The 20,434-nt window shown below is 46.5% G+C and overlaps 11 protein-coding genes across 11 annotated transcripts; 5 read left to right on the forward strand and 6 right to left on the reverse strand.

The window, feature by feature from the left end:
- Window positions 1–153: 153 nt before the first annotated feature.
- N7481_009495 (fungal specific transcription factor domain-containing protein) lies at window positions 154–2,058 on the reverse strand (the record flags this gene model as incomplete). The annotated part of the gene is made up of 1 exon (XM_057268714.1): window positions 154–2,058. The coding sequence occupies one exon, from the start codon at window positions 2,056–2,058 to the stop codon at window positions 154–156; it is 1,905 nt and encodes a 634-aa protein (XP_057119391.1).
- A 458-nt stretch (window positions 2,059–2,516) lies between these two features.
- Window positions 2,517–4,460, forward strand: N7481_009496 (cytochrome P450; the record flags this gene model as incomplete). Its single annotated transcript, XM_057268715.1, has 5 exons — window positions 2,517–2,836; window positions 2,925–3,033; window positions 3,099–3,115; window positions 3,183–3,906; window positions 3,972–4,460. The coding sequence occupies 5 exons, from the start codon at window positions 2,517–2,519 to the stop codon at window positions 4,458–4,460; spliced, it is 1,659 nt and encodes a 552-aa protein (XP_057119392.1).
- Window positions 4,461–4,671: 211 nt separating this feature from the next.
- On the reverse strand, window positions 4,672–5,592 carry N7481_009497 (SDR family oxidoreductase; the record flags this gene model as incomplete). The annotated part of the gene is made up of 1 exon (XM_057268716.1): window positions 4,672–5,592. One exon carries the CDS (start codon window positions 5,590–5,592, stop codon window positions 4,672–4,674), a length of 921 nt encoding a protein of 306 aa, XP_057119393.1.
- A 440-nt stretch (window positions 5,593–6,032) lies between these two features.
- Window positions 6,033–7,369, forward strand: N7481_009498 (Zn(II)2Cys6 transcription factor domain-containing protein; the record flags this gene model as incomplete). Its single annotated transcript, XM_057268717.1, has 2 exons — window positions 6,033–6,134; window positions 6,194–7,369. 2 exons carry the CDS (start codon window positions 6,033–6,035, stop codon window positions 7,367–7,369), a joined length of 1,278 nt encoding a protein of 425 aa, XP_057119394.1.
- A 436-nt stretch (window positions 7,370–7,805) lies between these two features.
- On the reverse strand, window positions 7,806–8,212 carry N7481_009499 (uncharacterized protein; the record flags this gene model as incomplete). Its single annotated transcript, XM_057268718.1, has 2 exons — window positions 7,806–8,048; window positions 8,132–8,212. 2 exons carry the CDS (start codon window positions 8,210–8,212, stop codon window positions 7,806–7,808), a joined length of 324 nt encoding a protein of 107 aa, XP_057119395.1.
- Window positions 8,213–9,528: 1,316 nt separating this feature from the next.
- N7481_009500 (uncharacterized protein) lies at window positions 9,529–10,031 on the reverse strand (the record flags this gene model as incomplete). Its single annotated transcript, XM_057268719.1, has 3 exons — window positions 9,529–9,612; window positions 9,746–9,774; window positions 9,878–10,031. The coding sequence occupies 3 exons, from the start codon at window positions 10,029–10,031 to the stop codon at window positions 9,529–9,531; spliced, it is 267 nt and encodes an 88-aa protein (XP_057119396.1).
- Window positions 10,032–10,641: 610 nt separating this feature from the next.
- N7481_009501 (uncharacterized protein) lies at window positions 10,642–11,454 on the forward strand (the record flags this gene model as incomplete). The annotated part of the gene is made up of 1 exon (XM_057268720.1): window positions 10,642–11,454. The coding sequence occupies one exon, from the start codon at window positions 10,642–10,644 to the stop codon at window positions 11,452–11,454; it is 813 nt and encodes a 270-aa protein (XP_057119397.1).
- A 272-nt stretch (window positions 11,455–11,726) lies between these two features.
- N7481_009502 (Zn(II)2Cys6 transcription factor) lies at window positions 11,727–14,197 on the forward strand (the record flags this gene model as incomplete). The annotated part of the gene is made up of 7 exons (XM_057268721.1): window positions 11,727–11,947; window positions 11,999–12,275; window positions 12,336–12,430; window positions 12,502–13,082; window positions 13,149–13,268; window positions 13,324–13,605; window positions 13,668–14,197. The coding sequence occupies 7 exons, from the start codon at window positions 11,727–11,729 to the stop codon at window positions 14,195–14,197; spliced, it is 2,106 nt and encodes a 701-aa protein (XP_057119398.1).
- Window positions 14,198–14,426: 229 nt separating this feature from the next.
- On the forward strand, window positions 14,427–16,791 carry N7481_009503 (putative MFS multidrug transporter; the record flags this gene model as incomplete). Its single annotated transcript, XM_057268722.1, has 7 exons — window positions 14,427–14,432; window positions 14,924–15,088; window positions 15,160–15,573; window positions 15,637–15,766; window positions 15,832–16,074; window positions 16,127–16,174; window positions 16,238–16,791. The coding sequence occupies 7 exons, from the start codon at window positions 14,427–14,429 to the stop codon at window positions 16,789–16,791; spliced, it is 1,560 nt and encodes a 519-aa protein (XP_057119399.1).
- A 250-nt stretch (window positions 16,792–17,041) lies between these two features.
- On the reverse strand, window positions 17,042–18,524 carry N7481_009504 (uncharacterized protein; the record flags this gene model as incomplete). Its single annotated transcript, XM_057268723.1, has 3 exons — window positions 17,042–17,320; window positions 17,384–18,011; window positions 18,067–18,524. The coding sequence occupies 3 exons, from the start codon at window positions 18,522–18,524 to the stop codon at window positions 17,042–17,044; spliced, it is 1,365 nt and encodes a 454-aa protein (XP_057119400.1).
- Window positions 18,525–19,161: 637 nt separating this feature from the next.
- On the reverse strand, window positions 19,162–20,174 carry N7481_009505 (uncharacterized protein; the record flags this gene model as incomplete). Its single annotated transcript, XM_057268724.1, has 3 exons — window positions 19,162–19,539; window positions 19,604–19,881; window positions 20,144–20,174. The coding sequence occupies 3 exons, from the start codon at window positions 20,172–20,174 to the stop codon at window positions 19,162–19,164; spliced, it is 687 nt and encodes a 228-aa protein (XP_057119401.1).
- Window positions 20,175–20,434: the final 260 nt, after the last annotated feature.

Below are 20,434 nucleotides of genomic sequence, written 5' to 3' on the forward strand. Positions count from 1 at the left end.
CTTCCGTGTATGGGGTTGCTTGGATCCACGTTTCAAGCCATGAACGTGCTTCTTCTTCTTCTTCTTCTTCTTCTCTTGTTTGGTTTCGCGTAGATAGCTGAGTTGCGTTCTTCGTGTGGCGAAGGCCTGGATGAGGCTTTTGTATCGTGGCTCCTAAGTCCACGCTATGAATTTCAGCTCCTGAGGTAGGGATGACCTTCGACATGAGATATGAATCTTCCCAAAGTATGGTATCGATAGTGAAAGACTGTCTTCTGTGAGGCTTTCCTGGCTATCGTCACTGGCCTCGATTCTTTCATCACACCATGCATGGTACGTGGAGCCTTCTGCGGCAGCATCTTCGAGAGCCATGAGATTTCTCAGGATCTGAATAAGAACCAAGCCCCTTGGATCATTATTTGCCATTGAAACTTTCTCCATCATGTCGATAGATTCGCTAATGAGCCCAAGATCACGATTTCTCTGGTGATCAAGAACATTGGCACTCCCGTGTCTATGACCATCCAAATGCGCAAATAGAAGAGCTATGGCGCATGTATACATCTTATCGTCCGTTGGACGATATGTCGGCGACTGATGTAGTTCCCGAATGGCAAGGTACCGTAAAAGTCCCTCATGGCTAGCAGATGCGGTAGCGTGTTTGCTGTAGGTAAAGTCCACTGCATTGTGTTCAACGGAATCCGAATCGTGCGTGCATGTGAGTAGCCGGATGAGATATGGTTGATGTAGAAGTATAATCAGATAATGCTGGTGCAGTTGTACCAGAAGCTTTGCCGTCTTTTCAACCGAGTTATTTTTCGAATTTGTGTTTGTTTGAGAGGATGTTAGCCACCAGGTTGGTGGGAGGAGCTTGGCAGATTTCTTCAATTGCTCGTCAATGTCCTTAGTCTCGCTATAATGATTATAGCGTATATTGCAACCATTGAGCTCCTCCCGAGGACTTTTATCTTGTTGTATTTGAACATTCCGAGTAACGATGCGCCCAGCAATGGCCACGTGGAGACACTCCAGCTTTTGCGACGATGTGCTATTCTGGAGCTGGGTTTCCCATGATAAGCTTTCCTCGGTGATTGTGAATGGAATTCCTAGCATCAATGCCATAAATCGGTCGCTATAAACCAATCGAAACCATATTTGTTCAGCGCGCTCGTCCCCCATCTCGGCCAGATGTTGGATACCTATTCCGCGAGCAATATTTATCGCACGGCACTGAACTGTCCAGGCCATGCGGGTGTCGCCAAGTGTGATATAGTAACAAGATTCTAGAATTAGAGTTTCTACCCCGTCGAGAGAACTGACCAGAAAGTCCTGGGACAAGACGAAGCGAGATGCAATTTCCTGGTATTTCCAAGAAGCTTTGCTTATCGAGTTATTCAAATGACATTCTAGCTGCTTTGAAGATGAGGCATCAAATTGTTTGAGGCAAAGAGCAAGCTGGATGAGTCTTCGGGCGAGCACCAAGGGGTGAGCTGTGAACTGCAAACCGACGCGTGGTTCGCCATCTACAAAGGTGGAATTTGTACCTTTTCGTGCTTGAGAGTTTTGCAGAGGTGAAGAAAATAAAGTACTGCTGCTCAGAATCACAATAGAAGTGGCAGGATGGGGTAGGATGGAGAAAAGATAGGCACTGAGAGTGCGATCGCGCGACAATCTTTCATGGCAAATCGATTGTAAAGTCGGAGGAGCCATGAAGCTTTCTGTATCCTCAGCCGCCGTTCGACCCGACGAGGTATCGGATTGCTGTTTCCGAGCATGCCTCGCTTCTCTTTGCTGGACGAGCTTGTTGACCAAGGCTTCAACATGATCAACGCGTTGTCCAATCTCTCGGCAATCATTCAGAGGAGCTTCTGTGAGCTCTTGACTGACACATGAAACACCATGTCGCTGACAAGAGAGACAAATCGTGGAGTTCAAATCGCGTTCGCAACGTCGTTTGCGACGCTTGCATTCCCAACAACTGAACGTGCCTTTACGGACTTTTCGCCGTTTTATCGAGTTTGTGTCGGGGTTTGAGCATGATTCGACTGGCCCCTCAATTCGAGAGGATCCAATTTCCATTGTTCCATATCATCATTTTCTCTCAGAACTGATGATGGGAGATTGATGAGAGATGAGAGAAAAGAGAGAAATCAGGCTGTCAAGAGTAAGACAGAACCACGTGACCGGGGACAGATTGTAGTCAAACAGCTGGAAATTTTTGCTGTTCCGTTCCATTTCCGGTCGCTCAACATATTAAGATGGCAGACAGAATCAATGGACTGAAATGCGCTTAATTACACCTTTTTTGCAACCCGTGGGAGTGGGCGGTGCGTCATCAATCCCAATTAGTTATGCCGACCAAGGGGGCTGAGCCAAGGGAGCCCAATGGTGAGAGCCAGTGATAAAGATGTCAGTGGGGTATTTTTGGCCCCCAGTTTGATCTCGCATCTCACCTCATGAAAGGTATTATTAATAGGTGTTCCCCGCAACTTTTGGCTGCCGATCGCTCATGTCGCAAAGCCCACGTAACTGCAGCTATGGAGTACCCACTCTTTCTTTTGTTTAAGACTTTGGTTATCATTTTCGTTATCTACAAGCTTGGATGGTTCGCTAAGAACTATTATCATGCTCGCCGCTCTGGGCTTCCGGTACATGTTGTGCCTGTTTTCACAAAGAGTACTTTGTGGCTGGTACTTGCACCGATGCTACAGCCTCATCTGGAAAAATACCTTCCGAGCTGGATATACGATCAGATAGATGTAGCCATTCATGGATGGGAGTTCCGCCGGAAGAGATGGTATCATGATCGTCTTGGGGCAATTTTCGCCGTTGCAACCCCGGATGAATTCACGATATGGTAAATCTTAACCCAAACTACTTAATTCCCGCGAACCTCAGGCTCGAAAATTCGACTACATTGGGTTGACTCCAATTCTTAAAAATAGGTGCGCAGATCCAGCCATCGGCACCACAATTTTGCAAAATAGGAACGAATTTCAGCAAGCACCTATTGTGAGTAGCATCTTGGGATTCCTGGGGTCCAATGTCTTCATGGTGAGTCTTCCCTTGACCTGCGTTCTTGACCTCAGTTCCAGTTATTGACAAGATTTGGCGCATAGACAAATGGCGATGAATGGTAAGTTTTCATGGCAAGCACCTTCTTGGACACGAATTCATTCTGAAAACCACGAACTACAATTCAGGAAGCGACATCGCAGAATGTTCAATAAAAACCTGGACGAGCGAATTAGTAGAGTGGTATGGACTGAAACACTCCAGCAAGCACAAGCCATGATCAACTATCTCGTGGAACACCCAGGCAATGAAACCCTAGAGGGCCTCCGCAGTATAGCGATCAACGTTATCGGAAAAGCCGGATACAACTGGCAACAACCTTGGTCGCCGAATGAGTTAGGCATTCCTCCAAAAAGCGCAACCGGGAAAGAAGCCTATTTTGGAATGCTAGGTCTAGTGACAACTATGATTCTGGAAGCAGCGCTGCTTCCTCGGAAAGTTATGCAGCTCCCCTTTATGCCGTTCGCGTTACAGAGCATGGGGTATCATCTGGAACGGGCTCCTGGGTATATTCAGGAAATCCTTCGAAACGAAAGAGAGTCGGATTCCAGCAAGACACACTCCGAATCTAATTTTCTAAGCTTAATGCTTCAATTTTCGGAAGAAGAGAACAATGACCATGAGACAAAGTCTTCGCTGACACAAGACGAAATCAGTGGAAACCTTTTCGTCTTCACTTCCGCTGGATTTGAAACTACTGCCAATACCATGGGATTTGCAGTAATACTCCTAGCCCTTTATCCTGATTGGCAAGACTGGGTTCAATACGAAATTCACAGTTTAGACATATCAGGATCTGATTGGACTTACGAAAATACCTTCACAAAATGCAAGCGTACACTAGCTTTGATGGTATGGTACTCCTTGCTTTTCTTGAATCGATCCGATTGCAAAGATATTGACGGCAGTGACGATAGTTCGAAACCTTGCGGCTGTATACCCCAGTGGGACACACCACCCGTGCCATCTTCAGCCCCACATCGCTTTCTGGGACCGATGGTCAGATCTATAGCCTCACACCACCCTTGGATGTTTACGTTGAGCAGTCCATAATTCACTTGGATCCGGCAATTTGGGGCAATGATGCCATGGATTTCCGACCTTCTCGATGGATTGATGACTCGGGAGATCTCATCACGCCTGACAAAGGTACTTTTCTACCTTGGTCGGGAGGGCCACGGGTATGTCCGGGTGTGAGATTCTCACAAGTGGAGTTTGTCGCGACTATGGCAACCCTATTCCGAAATTCTCGCTGCGCGCCGCTCACTGTCCCCGGGGACAGATCCGAAGACCCCGAGCTTAGATTAAAGATGGCGATAGCAAACACCGTGACCAAGTTGACATTATCGGTCAAGGATCCGAAAGAAGTTCAACTAAAATGGACGACATGCGGCAAGGCTGTTTGAAATTATGAATTTACTGCATATTGTTTATTAAGGACGTGAATATGATGCAAGAATCTCTTGTTCGTAAAGTGACTATGCAATCGGTCCGTCAAAGGCTATTCCTGAGGGTCGGTCAAGGAAAAGAAAACCGAGTTGAGGAAAATTCACCATTCGCGAAATTCTGCACTAGAGTCAAATATTTAATCAATCGCTAAGCTCCACGGGCGATAAATTACACGGAAAGAGTTGCGCTTATTTCACTCTTGTAGAGTCCTGACTTGATGTCTTCCAGAAGGGTCGATCCGGAAGGCTTCCATCCGAGTGTTTCCTGGGTTTTCTTGCTAGAAGTAGGATTATCCACACCAGCAAGGGGTGCCATAAAGCCTTTGAAGTATGCTGGAGCCTCTTCGGGTGTCTTCGACACTACTGGGAGATCCAAGCTTTGACCTAGAGCTTCCGCAATATCCTTGAATGGGATACCCTCTTCCGCAGTCGCATGATACCGCGCCCCTGCAACACCCTTCTCAACAGCTAGGCGATATAGACGTGCCGCATCAAGGCGATGAACAGCTGGCCAACGGTTGAGCCCATTGCCAATATAGGCAGACTCGCCATTTTCACGCGCAATCTGGGAAAGCATATGGATAAACGCGAAATCCCCAGAGCCGTGCACAGTTGGCGAAAGCCGGACGACCGAGGCGCGTACACCCTGAGCTGCAAGAATATCCACCTCCTTCTCACTTTTAGCACGCACGTTAAAAGGATCATCGTAATCAATTACCGAATCCTCCACACCCGATTTGCCCTTCGGCAAGACTAAGGTACCCATGGTGATAACGAAAGGTTTGTTGGTTCCGACCAGAGAAGCGCCGATGGCCTGAACCGCTGCATACTCGGCGTTGGTATTTTCTTCATATTTGGTAAAGTCATGATTGAAGGCCAGATTGATGACTCCATCAGCTTCTCTTGCCCCACGCTTGAGACTTTCGATGTCTTCGAGAGATCCGCGGATTACATCGGCACCCTTCGCCTGCAGCGCGGTAGCCGATTTCTCGGAGCGAGCGAGTCCAATGACTCCATGGCCTGCGTCAAGGAGCTCCTGAACAACTGCTTGGCCAATAAAGCCCGTAGCACCGGTAACAAAAACTCGCATTGTAGTGGTAGATCAAGTACGGAATTCAGAAGATTTTGTAGATGATGAAAATTGTTGAAAAGTAAGTTGTTCTTGATATGCATTACCGGACACTGGGTCTCTGGGGTCTTTTATACGTCGGGCGATGCCTCAATTCCTCTGAATCAGAAACCCCGACGGAAATAAGATTGATAATTCCATGCTTTGATTCTCACTGTCAACTGCGAGTTACTAACTGCCATTTTGATAACTCCGACGGATTTCCTAAATTAGATTAGTCCGATATAGAATACGAAAGGTGGTTAGCGCGACCCACTTTACGCAACCATTAACCAGTGGGCTTTGGACAAGCCCACAGGTCAGCACAATCGAGGCCCTTGCCACCAACTTCATCTCTCTCTTCATTTACCCTTCTTGCGTCCTGATCCAAACCGACCCATTTCAATACGGTATGAGCTGATATGCCTTCATTATCGGCCCCGCTTGAGGACGACGATCGAAAACGTCGGAAGCATACGAAGTCTCGCCGTGGATGCCGGAACTGCAAGCTGCGCCGTGTCAAGGTACGTTCTTAATCACCACCACAACTCCAAAATTGAATCTAAACATAGAAAATTGCAAGTGTGACGAATCCAAACCACACTGCATGAAATGCGTGAAATATGGGGTAGCATGTAATTATACTCTACCTACGGGCTCTGACCTTCAGTTGGCCAAGGAGCATAAGCTCGAAAGCTCTCCTGGTCAAATATCCTTCGGCGTTCAACCGTTGAAACATTCTTTACAATCCTTTGCAGTTGTGGGGGCTGGACCCGACTCATTCGTATTAGAAGTTGACGGATTGGCACGTCTGAGTCGATTCCAAAACCATACAGTATACACATTTGCTACGCTCCGTTCAACCGAGCTCTATAAAAATGAAGTCGTCAGAATGGCCATGGAGGTAAGTCACCTGATTCATAGTTGCAGAAATATAGACACGATATTAATAATACTGAAAATTCCGAAGCATCCATTCTTGATGCACGTCATTCAGGTTATCACTGCAACACATGACCGATTATTAGCTAGCCCAAAGAACGCAAAGCGATCTTTGATTGAGGCCTATCACTGGTCGCGAGGAGCTGCGTTACTGAATAAAAAGATTGCATCTCCAATACGACCCCAGGATCGCGACGCTCTCTGGGCTTCTGCCGCTATGCTGGGCATTGCCAACGTTACTTCTCTTGAGGCATCTACACCGACAGAAGCATGGCCAATGAAGCTATATGATTCGTCCGATCTGACATGGCTTCATTTGACTCGGGGTAAAATGGCTCTCTGGGAAGCCACGGATCCTTTACGACCCGATAGCATCTTTCATTTCATGAAAGACGAATACGTTACAATATCAACCGAACCTTCTCTCTTAGAGGCCCAAACCATGCTACCCGAATTCGTTGGGCTTTGTCGTCTAGATGAGCCACTGGCTTGCGACCGCAATCCCTACTATTCAGCTGTCTCCATTCTGTCACAAGTGCTACCAATTAAGTGTACACGGGCAACCATGAAGAATTATCTTCTATTCCTCAACTTCATGAAAGTCCCCTTTAGAGATTTGTTGCATCAAAAAGATCCACGCGCCCTCCTTGTAATGGCCTACTGGTATGGGGCTATGTGGAACTCCTTATGGTGGATCGAGAGACGTGCTCGGTTGGAATGTCAGGCAATTTGCTTGTATCTTGAAAGATGCCATGGAAATGAGCGAAATATCCAGAAGATGCTTTTGCTACCTCGGATACAATGTGGACTCGCATGATAGAGACATACAGAACATCAATTTGGGGTAGTTATATAGCCACATGGTGTCGGGTCTAAAGAAAATAAAAATATTTTAATAATCGAATAGTTTACCCAGAAGGGCTTCAAAATTTAAATAGAATATTTCTTCCGGTGGTAAATACTCTGGTGCCTTTTTTTATTTTCATCAGCAACGACTGCTCGGTGGAACGCACATGAACATGGTCGGTCTCACAAAGCCAAAGCCAGAGGAAGCATAACCCTTTCAAGGCTACTTGTATAAAAGAGAAAGTGGAGCCAAGAGAACAGATGACAAGAAATAATACTTCACGATAGCATTCATTGAGAGATCTGTAGACCGCCTAAATGAAGGACGGAAGGGTCGTAGAAAAGTAAAGGTCGGACAGCTCCGGTTGCATCGTTTGTATCTAGGATTGAGGTCGCAAATCCAATGATTAGCGATGCCGAGTGATGTAAGAGGATACCAGTGCTCCAATGCAAGCAATGCAGGCAAGAAACATGAATGCAGCATCTGCAGTGGCGCGCGTACAGCGCTTCTTAACTACGCCGCCATCACGACACCACTTAGCACCGTCGTCGTCGTAATAACAACCTCCACTGATCAACAGATTATCCCAAGTACTTCCACCAACTTTGTCATCGTCGCAATTAGTGCCACGAAGGGCCACAGCGTAAGCCTAAAGCATCAAAAGTAAGCTTCCGTCTCCGAATGTCTTGGTATCTCTTTTTCGAAAGCGCACGAGTAAAGGGCGTAACATACGATACCAGCAGCCAAGAGAGCAATTGCGGTGACCCCATCAAGAACCCACGAAACGATTCCCTTTAGACGATCAATGAACATCGAGGCAAACCCAACCGTGGCTGCGATTATTCCCAGGGCACCTGCGAAGGCGGCATAGTTGGTTTGAGATGGGACCTTGCCATAATATTGTTGTCGAGCAATTAAAATTGAAAGCGCTAGTACAATGATTGAAAATATGGCCTAGGCTTATGATCAGCTTTGGAATGAGAGCTTAGGAGTAGGAATATCCCACCTGGAAAAGCCGGACAATGCTGTTGATGATCTGCATCCTGGGTTGTTTATGGTTGGAAGTTGAGTATCAGTGGATTTGTGGTCGAAGGGAGAGTTGAGATTAAGGCGGGAGAAATGGCTACTATTTAACTTCTTGACCTTTAAGAGGATTAAGATGGGGTCTCAAGCTTGTCAAATAAAAGCCTCTTTTGAGCCCCGCTTATTGCTGCAAAGGCGCCGGAGCCTCCTGCTTGGCGCTAAATTGGGGCCAAAAAGGGTGGAGCGGACCACTCAGGGCACAAAATCAACTAGAGGACCAATGATATTCCCTAGCAATCTTTCAACCGCCCCATTCAGCGGCTGTCCTAGAGTTGAAACTGACTAGGGCTCTATTTTTAGTCTATCTGCCCAACGCCTGACTGCTGAATGAGGGATCTGCAAGAACGCGGGCGGCTAACAAGGCAACCAGCTAGTTTTTAACGAGTCGAGTGTTCGGTAGCATGATCTGGATACGAGAAACCAGGGTCTCAAGTGAAGCTGAAGTCATTAGTTTGCTCAAAAGCACTCTGTCAGTTTGAAACATTTTGGCAGAAATCACAAACTAGAGTCATAGGGTATTGTACAAGAAAAATTGTGCAGAGCATTGAGACCTCTATGGCAAGCTGCCTCTATACCCTGAAGCTATAAGGAAAGTTTGAGTAATTCTTTTGCCAGATTTTCCATGTCAGTGCCTTAAGTTATTTGGTTCTTGGCCGGTTCTAACCATACCCACCGGATAATATTCGGCAACTTCTGGCGCTCCCCTTCCATTCTAGTGCTCAGTGACATCTTACGCATTTTTATATAAAGTTTTTTACCATTAATATAGACCTAATGGATCATAGCAGTAAGCGTAAATCCAAGTGATGCTCATATATTCAGCCTTTCAGTGGTTAAATATAGAGACTGAGAATACTACCACCTTCTCAAAGCCGGAATGAAAGTCTAATATCGCGTAAAGTATTGACCCCATGACTGCTGAAGCAAACTTGGACATAACTCTATATTCTTGATTTGAACACTTATAGAAATCTATGAATCAACAAAAGGTTATTCAAGTATTTAGCACTTCCGTTTCCACAAATACTAGTACTAGTAGTTTCAAATCACAAGAGCGCAACACATTTCATCTCAACATCAGTATATTCAGGGATTGACTTGACCGCAACGCAACTATTCATCCACGCAAACTGTTATTGGAATTCTGTTCTGTATCAGGGCGGAGGTTTGCTTACGTTCGGACGGGCTTTATCTCGCTAAACCACTGCAAATACGTCTCGTTCATCTTCTCAAATCCTCCATGTCGGCCAGAAAAACATTAACCTCAACCATCTTCTCGAGACTGGAACCGGCTGATTCAAGTACAGGTTTCAGGTTTCTGATGCATTGATTCTAAAACAGACAGGATTAGAACAAACTAAATGCACGAGACTCAGACTCGACAAGATAACGCACGATCCTGCACGGTTCCGGAGACAATCTTGCCAGTAGAGCCCTTCGGAAGTTGGCCAGAACAGAAGACAAAGCCATTGGCGACAACTGCTTGGTTATAGAATGGCCGAGGAGGAGGGGCTTCCTCTGTATTGACTGCTTGTCGGCTAAAAGACATGCTGGCTATGTTCACTTGGATAATGGCAAGTTCTTTTTCTTTTCTGAAGTCGTTTGTTGTTGGTCTCTGAATCCTCTTAATTAATATTTGAAGTCGCATGCTTGGAGTAACTACAGGGCGATATATGCCACAGTTCACCGCTGAAAAAAACTACTCCAATGAAGCCGTCTGGGGTGGATTGGGCTTCCTGGAACTCCAGGTTGTGTTTCCATACCCGAATCCAACGAAGAGCCGGCAGATAGGAACCCAAATTATTGGAGAACCTTGGAAATTGATCCACATCCACACCCTGGGCACCCATTAGAAGCCGCGGGCTATTGTTTTTTGTCGAGTTTGGAGCCTAGTGCTTTTCGTTTCTAGATTCCTCGCTCGCTCTCTCCAGTTGCAGTTTAGTTCCACACGCTTTGCCTCTTCGTTCTCACGCACTCGATATGGAATGTGGAGCGGCCAATCCTTATGCGTTGTCGAGGAGGCTATCTACACAATGTAAACCGATTCCATCATTCACTTGACGAAGAAATACCACACTTCGTGGCTCAGAATGAATTTTAGCTCGTTCTCCTTTCAACTCAGCCAAGGCTCGCTTTGTCTATCTCCGAATATCTCGAGCATGCTTCGCTCAATTAATGCACGGAGAGCGATACTCACGTCGATTTTGTGCGAATCATATCGTCTCAATAACATCGCTTTTCTACAGTTGGGGCCTAGTGGTATAAACAATTCAGAGCTCACTGTTGACGAGTGTCTTGCATTTTTGCAAGCTGAATCCAAGAGGCTAGATGAGTGGCACTCCACACTTCTGCAGTCGGAACTCCCCAGCGAATCATTCTCGGGATTTGTGGACTATGAAAAAGAAGAGATTCATCCACTTGTGTTCAAATCCCATTTCTTTACAATGAACTACGCCTACTATGTTTGTTCTCGAATCATGCAATGTACTGCGCTGTTTCGGGAACTACAGTCTACGCGCGATCAATCATTTGGCACTGGCAGGAAAGAGGTTAATTACTGGATGACTATCCTGGTTCGTATTGCATCTGGACTTGATAAGCAGGATTGCTTCAGGAACAATGTTTACTCGGTCGGAGTTTCAAGTTTCCTTACTGCCTGTCTTCTTCGATGTCACAATATAACGATCGGGAGATGGATCGAGAACTTGCTGTATGAATGGACGACATCACACATCCTAGAAGAGGGAAGCTTTCCAATTTCCCAGGCCCTGCAGGCTGTTCGACTGATCAATGAGGAGAAGCGGACCGATAATGACATTTACGCAATTGCGTTGCCCGAAGATGATGGTGGTGGCACCGGAAAGTACATGTCGTATCATAGCCAGCATTTTGACAAAATTGTGATCATAGGGAGAAGAGGGAGGTCAGGGCGCTTATATTCTGGATTGGTTGCAATCAATATCGATGGTTAAATACTCAGGGATCATGGAGCACCCAGAGTTATTTAGCTAAACGAATCTCATACTTCCGGCATCCAAATTAGGTTAGCGCGGTTCTCCAACATATCGTGGACACACGTGACCGGTCTAGACTGCCGTTCCCCGCAAACGCGACCGGAAGCTGCTAATTAACACGCACTGCATAACTCCAAGCATCGTGGTTAATTCGGCTCAAGACTAATTTATCGAGGGCATCTCTCTTTGGTCCGGTTTCTGGAAGACTATGAATCGATTGGATCTCAGCCATGAGTGAAAGAGGCTCGGAGATTGTCTTCCGGGCGGAGAACATTCCGGTCCGGTTCTTCAAAGCATGCCGGTGGTGTCGTCGGCAGAAGATGCGCTGCGATGCACGAAATCAAGTCCCTTGCTTCCGCTGTCGCTCAACTGGCCGTGACTGTATTCTTGATCCCATTGAAGACACCAGGAGACGCAGTGACCGTCGACGAAAAACAACCACCCCGGGACGGTCAGGCCATCTATATTCATATTTCATAATCCCGAATGCTGATTTATTTAGATTTAGTAACGCGGCAGTAGCTTCGCCTTTGGATCATCGAAGCGGCTTTCATACACCTGCATCAAGAGAACGCGAGTATTCTCCAGCTGCTGGGCATGATGCTTCCTTCGATACTTCTATCGACTTGCTGCCAGAGGCATCATCCTTCAGAGAACCTAGACGATCTCAAACTGCTGATCATCATGGACCGGAATCGCAGCAACTAAGTCCAAATGATATGGTCGCCCCAGCTTCGGCAGTTCATTCGATGTCTGTGAATCTACTCGGCTCCGATGATGTGAGTCGTAATTACGTTGATCCGTTGATCCAAGGTGGACTTGGCTAACAGATACTTCAGATATTTATGGAAAATTCTTCTGGAGGGGATCCCCGGGGAGACATCATTGCTCGCGATATTATCACGGAAGAACGTGCTCGGGTGATGTACGAACGGTATGCAACCCGACCCCTCGAGGAGACACTCACATTCAACCCGGAATCAATCTCTTAATCTTGTCATGCAGATTTACCGGCGGCATGAAGAATTTCTTGGGTTTGTTTGATCCGATCCGAGACACATTTGATTCAATACGATCACGCTCCCTGTTTTGCTTCACCGTGATCATTTACTTGGCCAGCCGTGCCGTCGTGGATCTCCGAAGCGACACACATATGCAACGGGTCTTACAAGACGAGGCTCAAAGGTTGGCCGAAGATAGCTTCTTTGAGCGCCCTACAAAGCTTGAAACAGTGCAAGGAATGATTCTGCTGGCTGCATACTCAGAGAAGACATGGTTCTCCACCGCCCTCATCTTGAGAACTGCATTAGACTCTGGGCTCGAAAAGTCGCTCGACAGACTACTGTCCCAAGAGGACATCCCAAGAAGCTCGCTGTCGGCCTCCATGGCAGATCGTCAACTAGTGTGGCAAACACGAACATGGCTCATCAGTTTCACTCTAGAACTAGATGTGGCTTCTGGAACAGGCCGAAAGTCGCGTATCGGCGAGGTTGATATCATGAAATTACGAAGGTTTTTGGACTATCCACTTTCTCTTCCATCTGACATGCGAACAGTGTGCATAGTTGAACTCCATCAACTTCGAGGTAAGAAGATATTTACTGTTTCTTATTCCATATCGCAAGGTGAACATTGGACTAACCCAGTCTAAGGGAGCTCGCGTATGGTGATCGAAAGCTGCGGAGAAATCCGTGATATTGTGTCAACAGAGCTACCGGCGATTATGGCGAGATTACAAAGCTGGTGGACCACGTGGGATGAAATTCACATGAGTGAGAACTTCCACCTCTCATACAGCAACCCCACAGCTGCTGACTACTTTGAAAGACAATGGATTCCACGCGGGAGCTTTTCAACGTAGTAGCTTAAAGCTTATGCTTTTATATGCTAGAATCTTTGTCTTGTGTGCTTCACTCGCCCGCATTCAAAAACTACAGCCTACTTCGTCCAATTCCGATACTGAGACCATCGATCAGGACGTCCTCAACTTGTGGCAATCACTCATTGCCACGATTATGGACCAGATGGCATTTCTAATCAATGAGCCAGCTTACCGTTGTCAACTGTCTTGGGCGCCGACCTACCCGGCCCTAACAATTGCCTTTGTCAGTAAGTGTGACATTTTGACCCAGACTTGCTTGCATTGGGCAGACGTGCTTATCTACAAATAGCGACTTTTGCGCTTCGCATTGCACGCTGGCGCCCAAACATGATAGACCAAGATCTTCTTTTGGAAAGAGCGGAAAAGATCTGCGACTTCTTGAAGCAGCCACCCTACCCGGACATCCACCGGACCGTCTCTATCTTCGTGAACTATGCACGTGCTCTCATTGCAAGTCAGCGTCCACAGAGCGATGACAGCGCGGAAAGACCTAATGTGTCGGAGCAAGGCGATGGGTCCGTGCCTTCTTACAGGGGCCCTGATAGTCCCGTGCCGAACCCCCCTCCTTTGGCAACACTAGAGTATCCTCGCGACAGACCCGGGACTTCCATTCCAGGTAACAAGGATCCAAGCATTGCCCCGCTTCCAAACAACGATACAGCTACGACAGCTAGACCGCCACTTCCAAGACTTCCAGATACAATGGAAGCTCCCAACTGGACTATGTCCAACTCCATTGCGGACTCTTTCGGTCTATTTGAAGAGGGACAGAATGATATATTCGATTTCCTGCCCATGATGCCTTCATTACCCCAATAGACCAATGAGAAAATGAGATAATGAATCCGATTAATTTCCAATTTGAATTGACGTGAGTGGATCTGGAAAATCGTAGCTAGCTTGGACTACAAAGTCGGTCTCTTGTTGATAGTAGGCCGTCGATCAATCAGCGGACTTGTACAGCTGAAAGCAAGATTTCGGGCCGCCACACAGTATCAAAATCCGAAAATTCTCAAGAAATTGCGCGTGAATGGCAAAGTAACCCACAATGCGAGTAAAAAGAACTCAGTGGAGGTGGATCTAGGCTTCGGAGACGCCCGTCAGGGACCGGGTCCTGACCGGGGCCGGATCTGTTTTGCACTAGGAACCGGCCCCGATCCGTCTCCGACCCACTTACTCAATTTCGAAGTATACCGTCCCCTTTCATTGGGTAGTTTCTAAGATCGCAAACATAATAGTTTGGCACACTATGCATGGTTGCAAATTCTAGGTGTAGTGAGTCAAGTTCTTCGCAGAGATTTCGCCCCACTATTGGTAATGGCGAACAAAAGCTTTAGTATATAGAGGCTCGTTCACGCAGTTTGGAGTCTTGAATAGTATAGACATGATCCACAGGCTCTCTTCCTTCTCTTTCTGTATCTGAATTTTGCTGCTTCACATCCAAAATGGCAATAAACTCGGGCCATTCCTTTCTATCTGGCATTGCCAAACATTCCCGAGGTACGACGATCCGCTGTTACTTTCTCTTGCCTTAGCCTCTAACAGCTTCTAGATAGGAAACCCAATTCTAATGAGAAAGAAACTGGATCTACAATCTCCAGAGATGATTTAATGGATAACAAGGATTATTTGTTGGTTGATCTACCTACCCGTGAAACACTTGTCGAGTTCACCGAGGACTCTGAAGCAAACCCAAACAATTGGCCTCTTGTATGCTTGGATATTCCTTTTGTATACAAAACATCTAGTCGTTCGAAGGTACTAACCGTTGTCCTAAATAGTCCAAAAAAATTTACAATGGAGTTATTGCACTTATCGTTGTGCTCAATAGTGGAATATCCTCCTCTCTGCCTAGCAATGCAGTCCCCGCTATCATGCAGGATTTCAATCTATCGGGCGGCGGGCAAAAGGTTCTACCAACAGCCATTTTTCTGATTGGTTACTGTATCGGGCCTCTCATTTTTAGTCCTCTTAGTGAGACTATCGGACGGAAGCCCGTTATTTTTTGGACTTTCACTGTCTTTTGGCTCGGCACATTGGGTTGTGCTCTAGCGCCAAATTGGACCTCGCTTTTGATCTTTCGAGTCATCTGTGGAACTATGGCTGCTGCCCCTCAGACTGTTGTCGGGGGTCTTTATGCAGACATGTTTTCTGATCTGCGAGCTCGTGGTCGAGCGATGGCGATGTATATGTCGGTATGGTGATATACTCGGGGATGATCATCACAACAAACAATATAATTCTAACGTCATTCTTAGGCAACTAGCTTCGGACCCATCATTGGTCCTATCATATCCGGATGCTCAGTTCAGTACGGTTGGCGCTGGACATTTCGAATCGACTTGATCCTTAGTGGGTTAACCTGGATAGGATTGCTCTTTCTATCGGGTAAGTTGGGCTTCATTCGTGCCTCAGCAGCAATCAGTCAGCTAATTTTTTTTTTTTTACTATAGAAACATTCTCTCCTGCTTTGCTCAAGAAACATTCCAGGAAGTTGAGAAAGGAGACTGGATCTCACCGGTATATTGCTCCGCAAGAGTTGAAGTCCGATACGGCTTTTACCCTCACCCAAACATTCACCCGTCCTCTCACAATGCTCGTGTTCGAGCCTATCGTGCTTTTCACCGGTATCTTCATTTCGCTTGCCTGGAGCATGGTATTCTTCTATTTCCAGGCATACCCCATAATTTTCCAGCGTAAGTGTCTCCACATCATGGTCCGAATGATTTCTAAACTAACCTTTTACAGAGACTTACCACTTCGATGTTGCGAAAACATCTCTTACATACATTCCAAGTGAGTAAAATACTTGTCTTCATGCTCTGAGAGTACACGGAAGTTGAAACTTACACATACAAGTGGGAATTGGCGCCGCATCGTCCTGTCTATTCGCCCTCTTCTACGACGCCTTTTATGAAAAAGCAAAAAAGTCCGGAAAGCGCTGGGCGTCTAGTCCCGAATATCATCGACTTCCCACTTCTTGTGTCGCCGGCCCCTGCCTCACGATCAGTCTATTCTGGCTGGCCTGGTCGGCAAAATCCTCCGTTCATTGGATTGTCCCCGTACTCTCGGGATTCGTCTTCGGGTTCGGATACCAAAGCATTTTCATCTCGCTTCTCACCTACGTTACCGATGCATACCGTATCTACTCTGCCAGTGCATTGGCTTCTTCAATGATTCTGCGGAGTATTGCCGGTGCTCTATTTCCTCTCGCTGCGGATCCGCTTTACGCAAAGCTCGGAGTGGCATGGGGAACATCGGTTCTTGGATTCGCTAGCTTAGGCTGTATCCCTATCCCGTTCGCTTTGCTCTATTTTGGGCCTTGGATTCGAAAGCAAAGTGCTTTCTGTCAACGCCTTTTGGAAGAAGATATGCTCAAGTCCGGTGGGGCCAGAACGCCACAAGAAGCATAAAGATTTCTCACTTTGTGGAATCACGAATTAATGACAAACAGTCCCTTCTCTGTGAAGTTGCTGGAAAAAATCGCATTTGCATGACCTGGTCGTTGAGTGGATTGGTTTTATAATTTGTTAGCCCGTTGCTGAAGTCCTATTAATCACAGCACTATAGTAGATAATTCTAATCCTTTACTTTTTCCAATTAAGATAGCATATTTATTCCAGAATAAAAGTATAGCCCTAGGCTCTTGTCCAGACAAACGTTTCATTGACGTAGCTCAGTCTTTTCTAACGTTGTCCAGCGTAATATCCAGACATCTGGATTTTCAAGGGATGTGTCATCCGCTGCGGACGGCCCCTTCAGATTGCCATATATCTGTTGTTTCTGCTCAGCTGTCGTCTCCAACGGATCGATATCAAGCGACATGTTTGGGTCGAAGCCGAACCCGGTACCGTCTGCCTCTTTGTTGAGAAAGGTATCAAAATCAAAACTTTCCAAGAGGTCTGGGTTATCCAAAGCACTGAGGTCGAGATTGAAGGCAGTCTATAACATCTTTTATTAGAAAACCGCGCAACTGTTCAGAAGTGCGGGTGAGCGGAAACATACATCGGAGAAACATAGATCGGAATAACTTTCGTTGTTGGATTTGGATTTGAAAGGTTGATGGACCACCGTTGTCGGCATTTCCGGAAGTAGAGACTCCGCCGGATTTTCCTGCCGTGGGTTTGTCATTGCGATAGAATGACTAGTAGATGCTTTCTTCCTCTTTTTGCTGGGCAATCTTGGCGGCATTGCTCGCGGTGGCGGACCTTGAGGTTGCGGCGGTTTCTGGATGGTTTTTGCTTCGTGGGGTATGGGAGTTATCTTCAACTGAGAAAATAGATGAGAGGCTCTCGTTCCATAGGTCTCTTTGAGTCGTACAGCTTCACCGCTATGTACGGCGCTGAATCCAGCTTTCAGCCTCCGGTAGCGACCTTCATCCAAGAAGCGCCCTGCCGTATCTATAGTATTGAGAATAGCCTTTATCATATCGTAGTAGTGCTGAAGCTCATCGTTGGCTTTGCCAGAATCTTGTGTTGGAAATGGCGTCCCATTTCCATGATTCTCGATATTCAAGTTGAAAACCTGGATTGACGTGGTCAATTGCTCGAATTTCCTTTCGCTTTCGATCTTTTCTACAGCCAGCATTTGCAGAAGTTCGCGCTGCTCTTGGGCTTGGCTCACTTCGTGCCGACTATGAATTGGTTAGTCTTCAATAACAACACCTGTGGGGGTTCATCATATCATACCTGCGGAGCTGTCCAGCATAAATAACAACATTGAGCATCAAAAGCATAGTCGATTTCAGTCGCTCCAAATTTCCAGCCACCGCATCCAAACGGGGCTCATTCATCAAAAACCATATTTTGCGAGTTGCCCTTTCAATGCGAGACTTGGATGAGGGATCTGCATGCTGCTGCTCGATCTCACTCTCGAGGTCATTGAAAACCTTCTTGCATTCTTCCAACACGTCCTGAGCAGTGGCGAAGGCATCGGGGGAATATAATGAAACCAGATCATCTTGTCTCAGACTGTCACCTAATTGGCGAAGTACACTACAAGTCAGTGCCACATCATTCGACAAACTTCGTAGTGCCTTATCGGCATTCTTAAACTTGTGAGCGAAAGTGCATAGCTTGACTGAGAGACGGCCCCCAAGCTCGGCAACTTGAAGGGCCGCCGAAATGGTTCCTAGAACCTCAGCCATGTCTGACATCCATGGTTCCCTGCATTTCGACCCTCTCTCGGCGCTTTGACGCTCTGGCTGGAGGGTGAGTGCGTAGTGGGTGCGAGCTGGTCCCGTTGCCCCTCTTTTAAGTCACGGCCCCCACGTCGCCTACAAATGTGAAACATCTCCGCACGGTCCACTTCTCGTCACAAATGCCTATATGTAGGAGATATCGACGGAGTCTGTTAAGCTTGATTGTTCCAAAGATCGGTCATTCAATGTAGCAGTAAGACCTATTGATATCCCAACAAACTAAATAAAGTTGAATCTTATCATTGAACTTAATCCTCTTTTGTGAATTTGATAACTATGTGGAACTTGAATGAGATAACACAAGGGCCAAGGCTAAGAGTACACCTTGCTCCCCTTCCCAGCGAGTAGCTCCACAAAGAAATCCCGGAAACTAAGTGGCGTGAAGTCTGGATAGAGCTCTCTGGCGTTGAGGTAGCCCAAATAGTCGGCATACTCAGGAGTATTATCCCGACGCACGTACTTGCTATGATTGTAGTCGGCTACATAAATGCCTCTGAGCTTCATGAAATCTTGAGGATCCTGAGCAAGGGCAGCTTTGGCTTGGTCGACGCTTGTTTTGATATGTTCGTTTGATACCTAGAAATCACACTCGAGTAAGCATAAAAAGCCATGCTGTTGAAGAAATACGACTCACGACAATTGGCTCCAGCTCCTCCCCAGAGAGTTCTTTTGCAATGCGGAAGATTTCGTTTTCGGAAAGGACATCCCCAGATGTGTAAACGTATTTGTTAAGAGTCCGGTCATCACGGATTATACGTGCGACAAAACGTCCGATATCGCGTAGATCGGTAAGAATATTAGGAGCCTCTCCATCGCCGTGAATATCTTTGACGGGGAAAATCTGTGCATAATCCAGTTTGCCCGATGGGAGATACGGGTATGAGATTTGATACCAATAGCCGACATCGATCACTGTATACGGAATACCCAAGAACTTGATGGCATTGTAGACCTCCTCTTTCTATATTTTTGTTTTGTTAGTCAACTTCAAGTTGGTCATTATCATGGGCTCATTCTATGCATACCTCGTCACGAAGCCGCATAGCACCCTGTGGAGGTGCGACCGTGATGAAAGCGCACGGAACGATTCTTTTGACACCTGCAAGCTTCGCGGATTGGAGGAGCTTCTTTTGCTGCAGTAGGTCATTTGGTCCAATGGCGCTGATGAGGGTATCGACGCCAGTCAGCGCAGTCACAAGCTCATTGGACTGGTCAAGATCTATGGACCAGATCTTAATACCCTGCTCTTGGAGCTTCTGGACCGCTGGCTTTTGCACGGAAGCAGGTCGTACTAGAACCTCCACTTCCTAATAATAATTGTCAACAAATCGAGTCGGCCACAGAAGGAGATGATAATGTTTAGCAAATTCAACTTACAAAGGTGCCGGATTCCAGCAGTCCATCCAAAATCGACCTCCCAGTCTCACCAGTAGCTCCAAGAAGTAGTACCCTCTGCTTAACGGACATTTTGGGAGTTGAAAAAGTGGTAAATTCCAGGAACCGTATAAAAGAAGGATATCCTCGAAGCGGGAACGGGCAATTTCTTTATTGAAGTTGAAACTCACCTTCCGGTGGGAGGGGTGGGATATTTGTCATCGTCTGCCTGATTTCCAAGCCCCGGCTGATTTATGCATGCAATTATGACATTGGGCATTACGATTCTTCGAGCTCATGAGCCAATAAGAATCTTCGGGACGAAATTGTTGACCCGCAGGGTTTTACTACCCCACATCGAAGAAGTGACACAAAAGCCACGGGAGGTAATGTATAGTTCGAGTTCCTCGTAGATATTGAAAGCAAAGCCATACTGCAACTTGAAACTCTCCGAATTAAATTTACTTCTTTGCGTAATCTTT

This window comes from Penicillium waksmanii (assembly GCF_028829765.1).
Source record: "Penicillium waksmanii strain IBT 27052 chromosome Unknown utg000008l:1.0-5622682.0:1.0-5626561.0, whole genome shotgun sequence".
Lineage (NCBI taxonomy): Eukaryota > Fungi > Ascomycota > Eurotiomycetes > Eurotiales > Aspergillaceae > Penicillium > Penicillium waksmanii.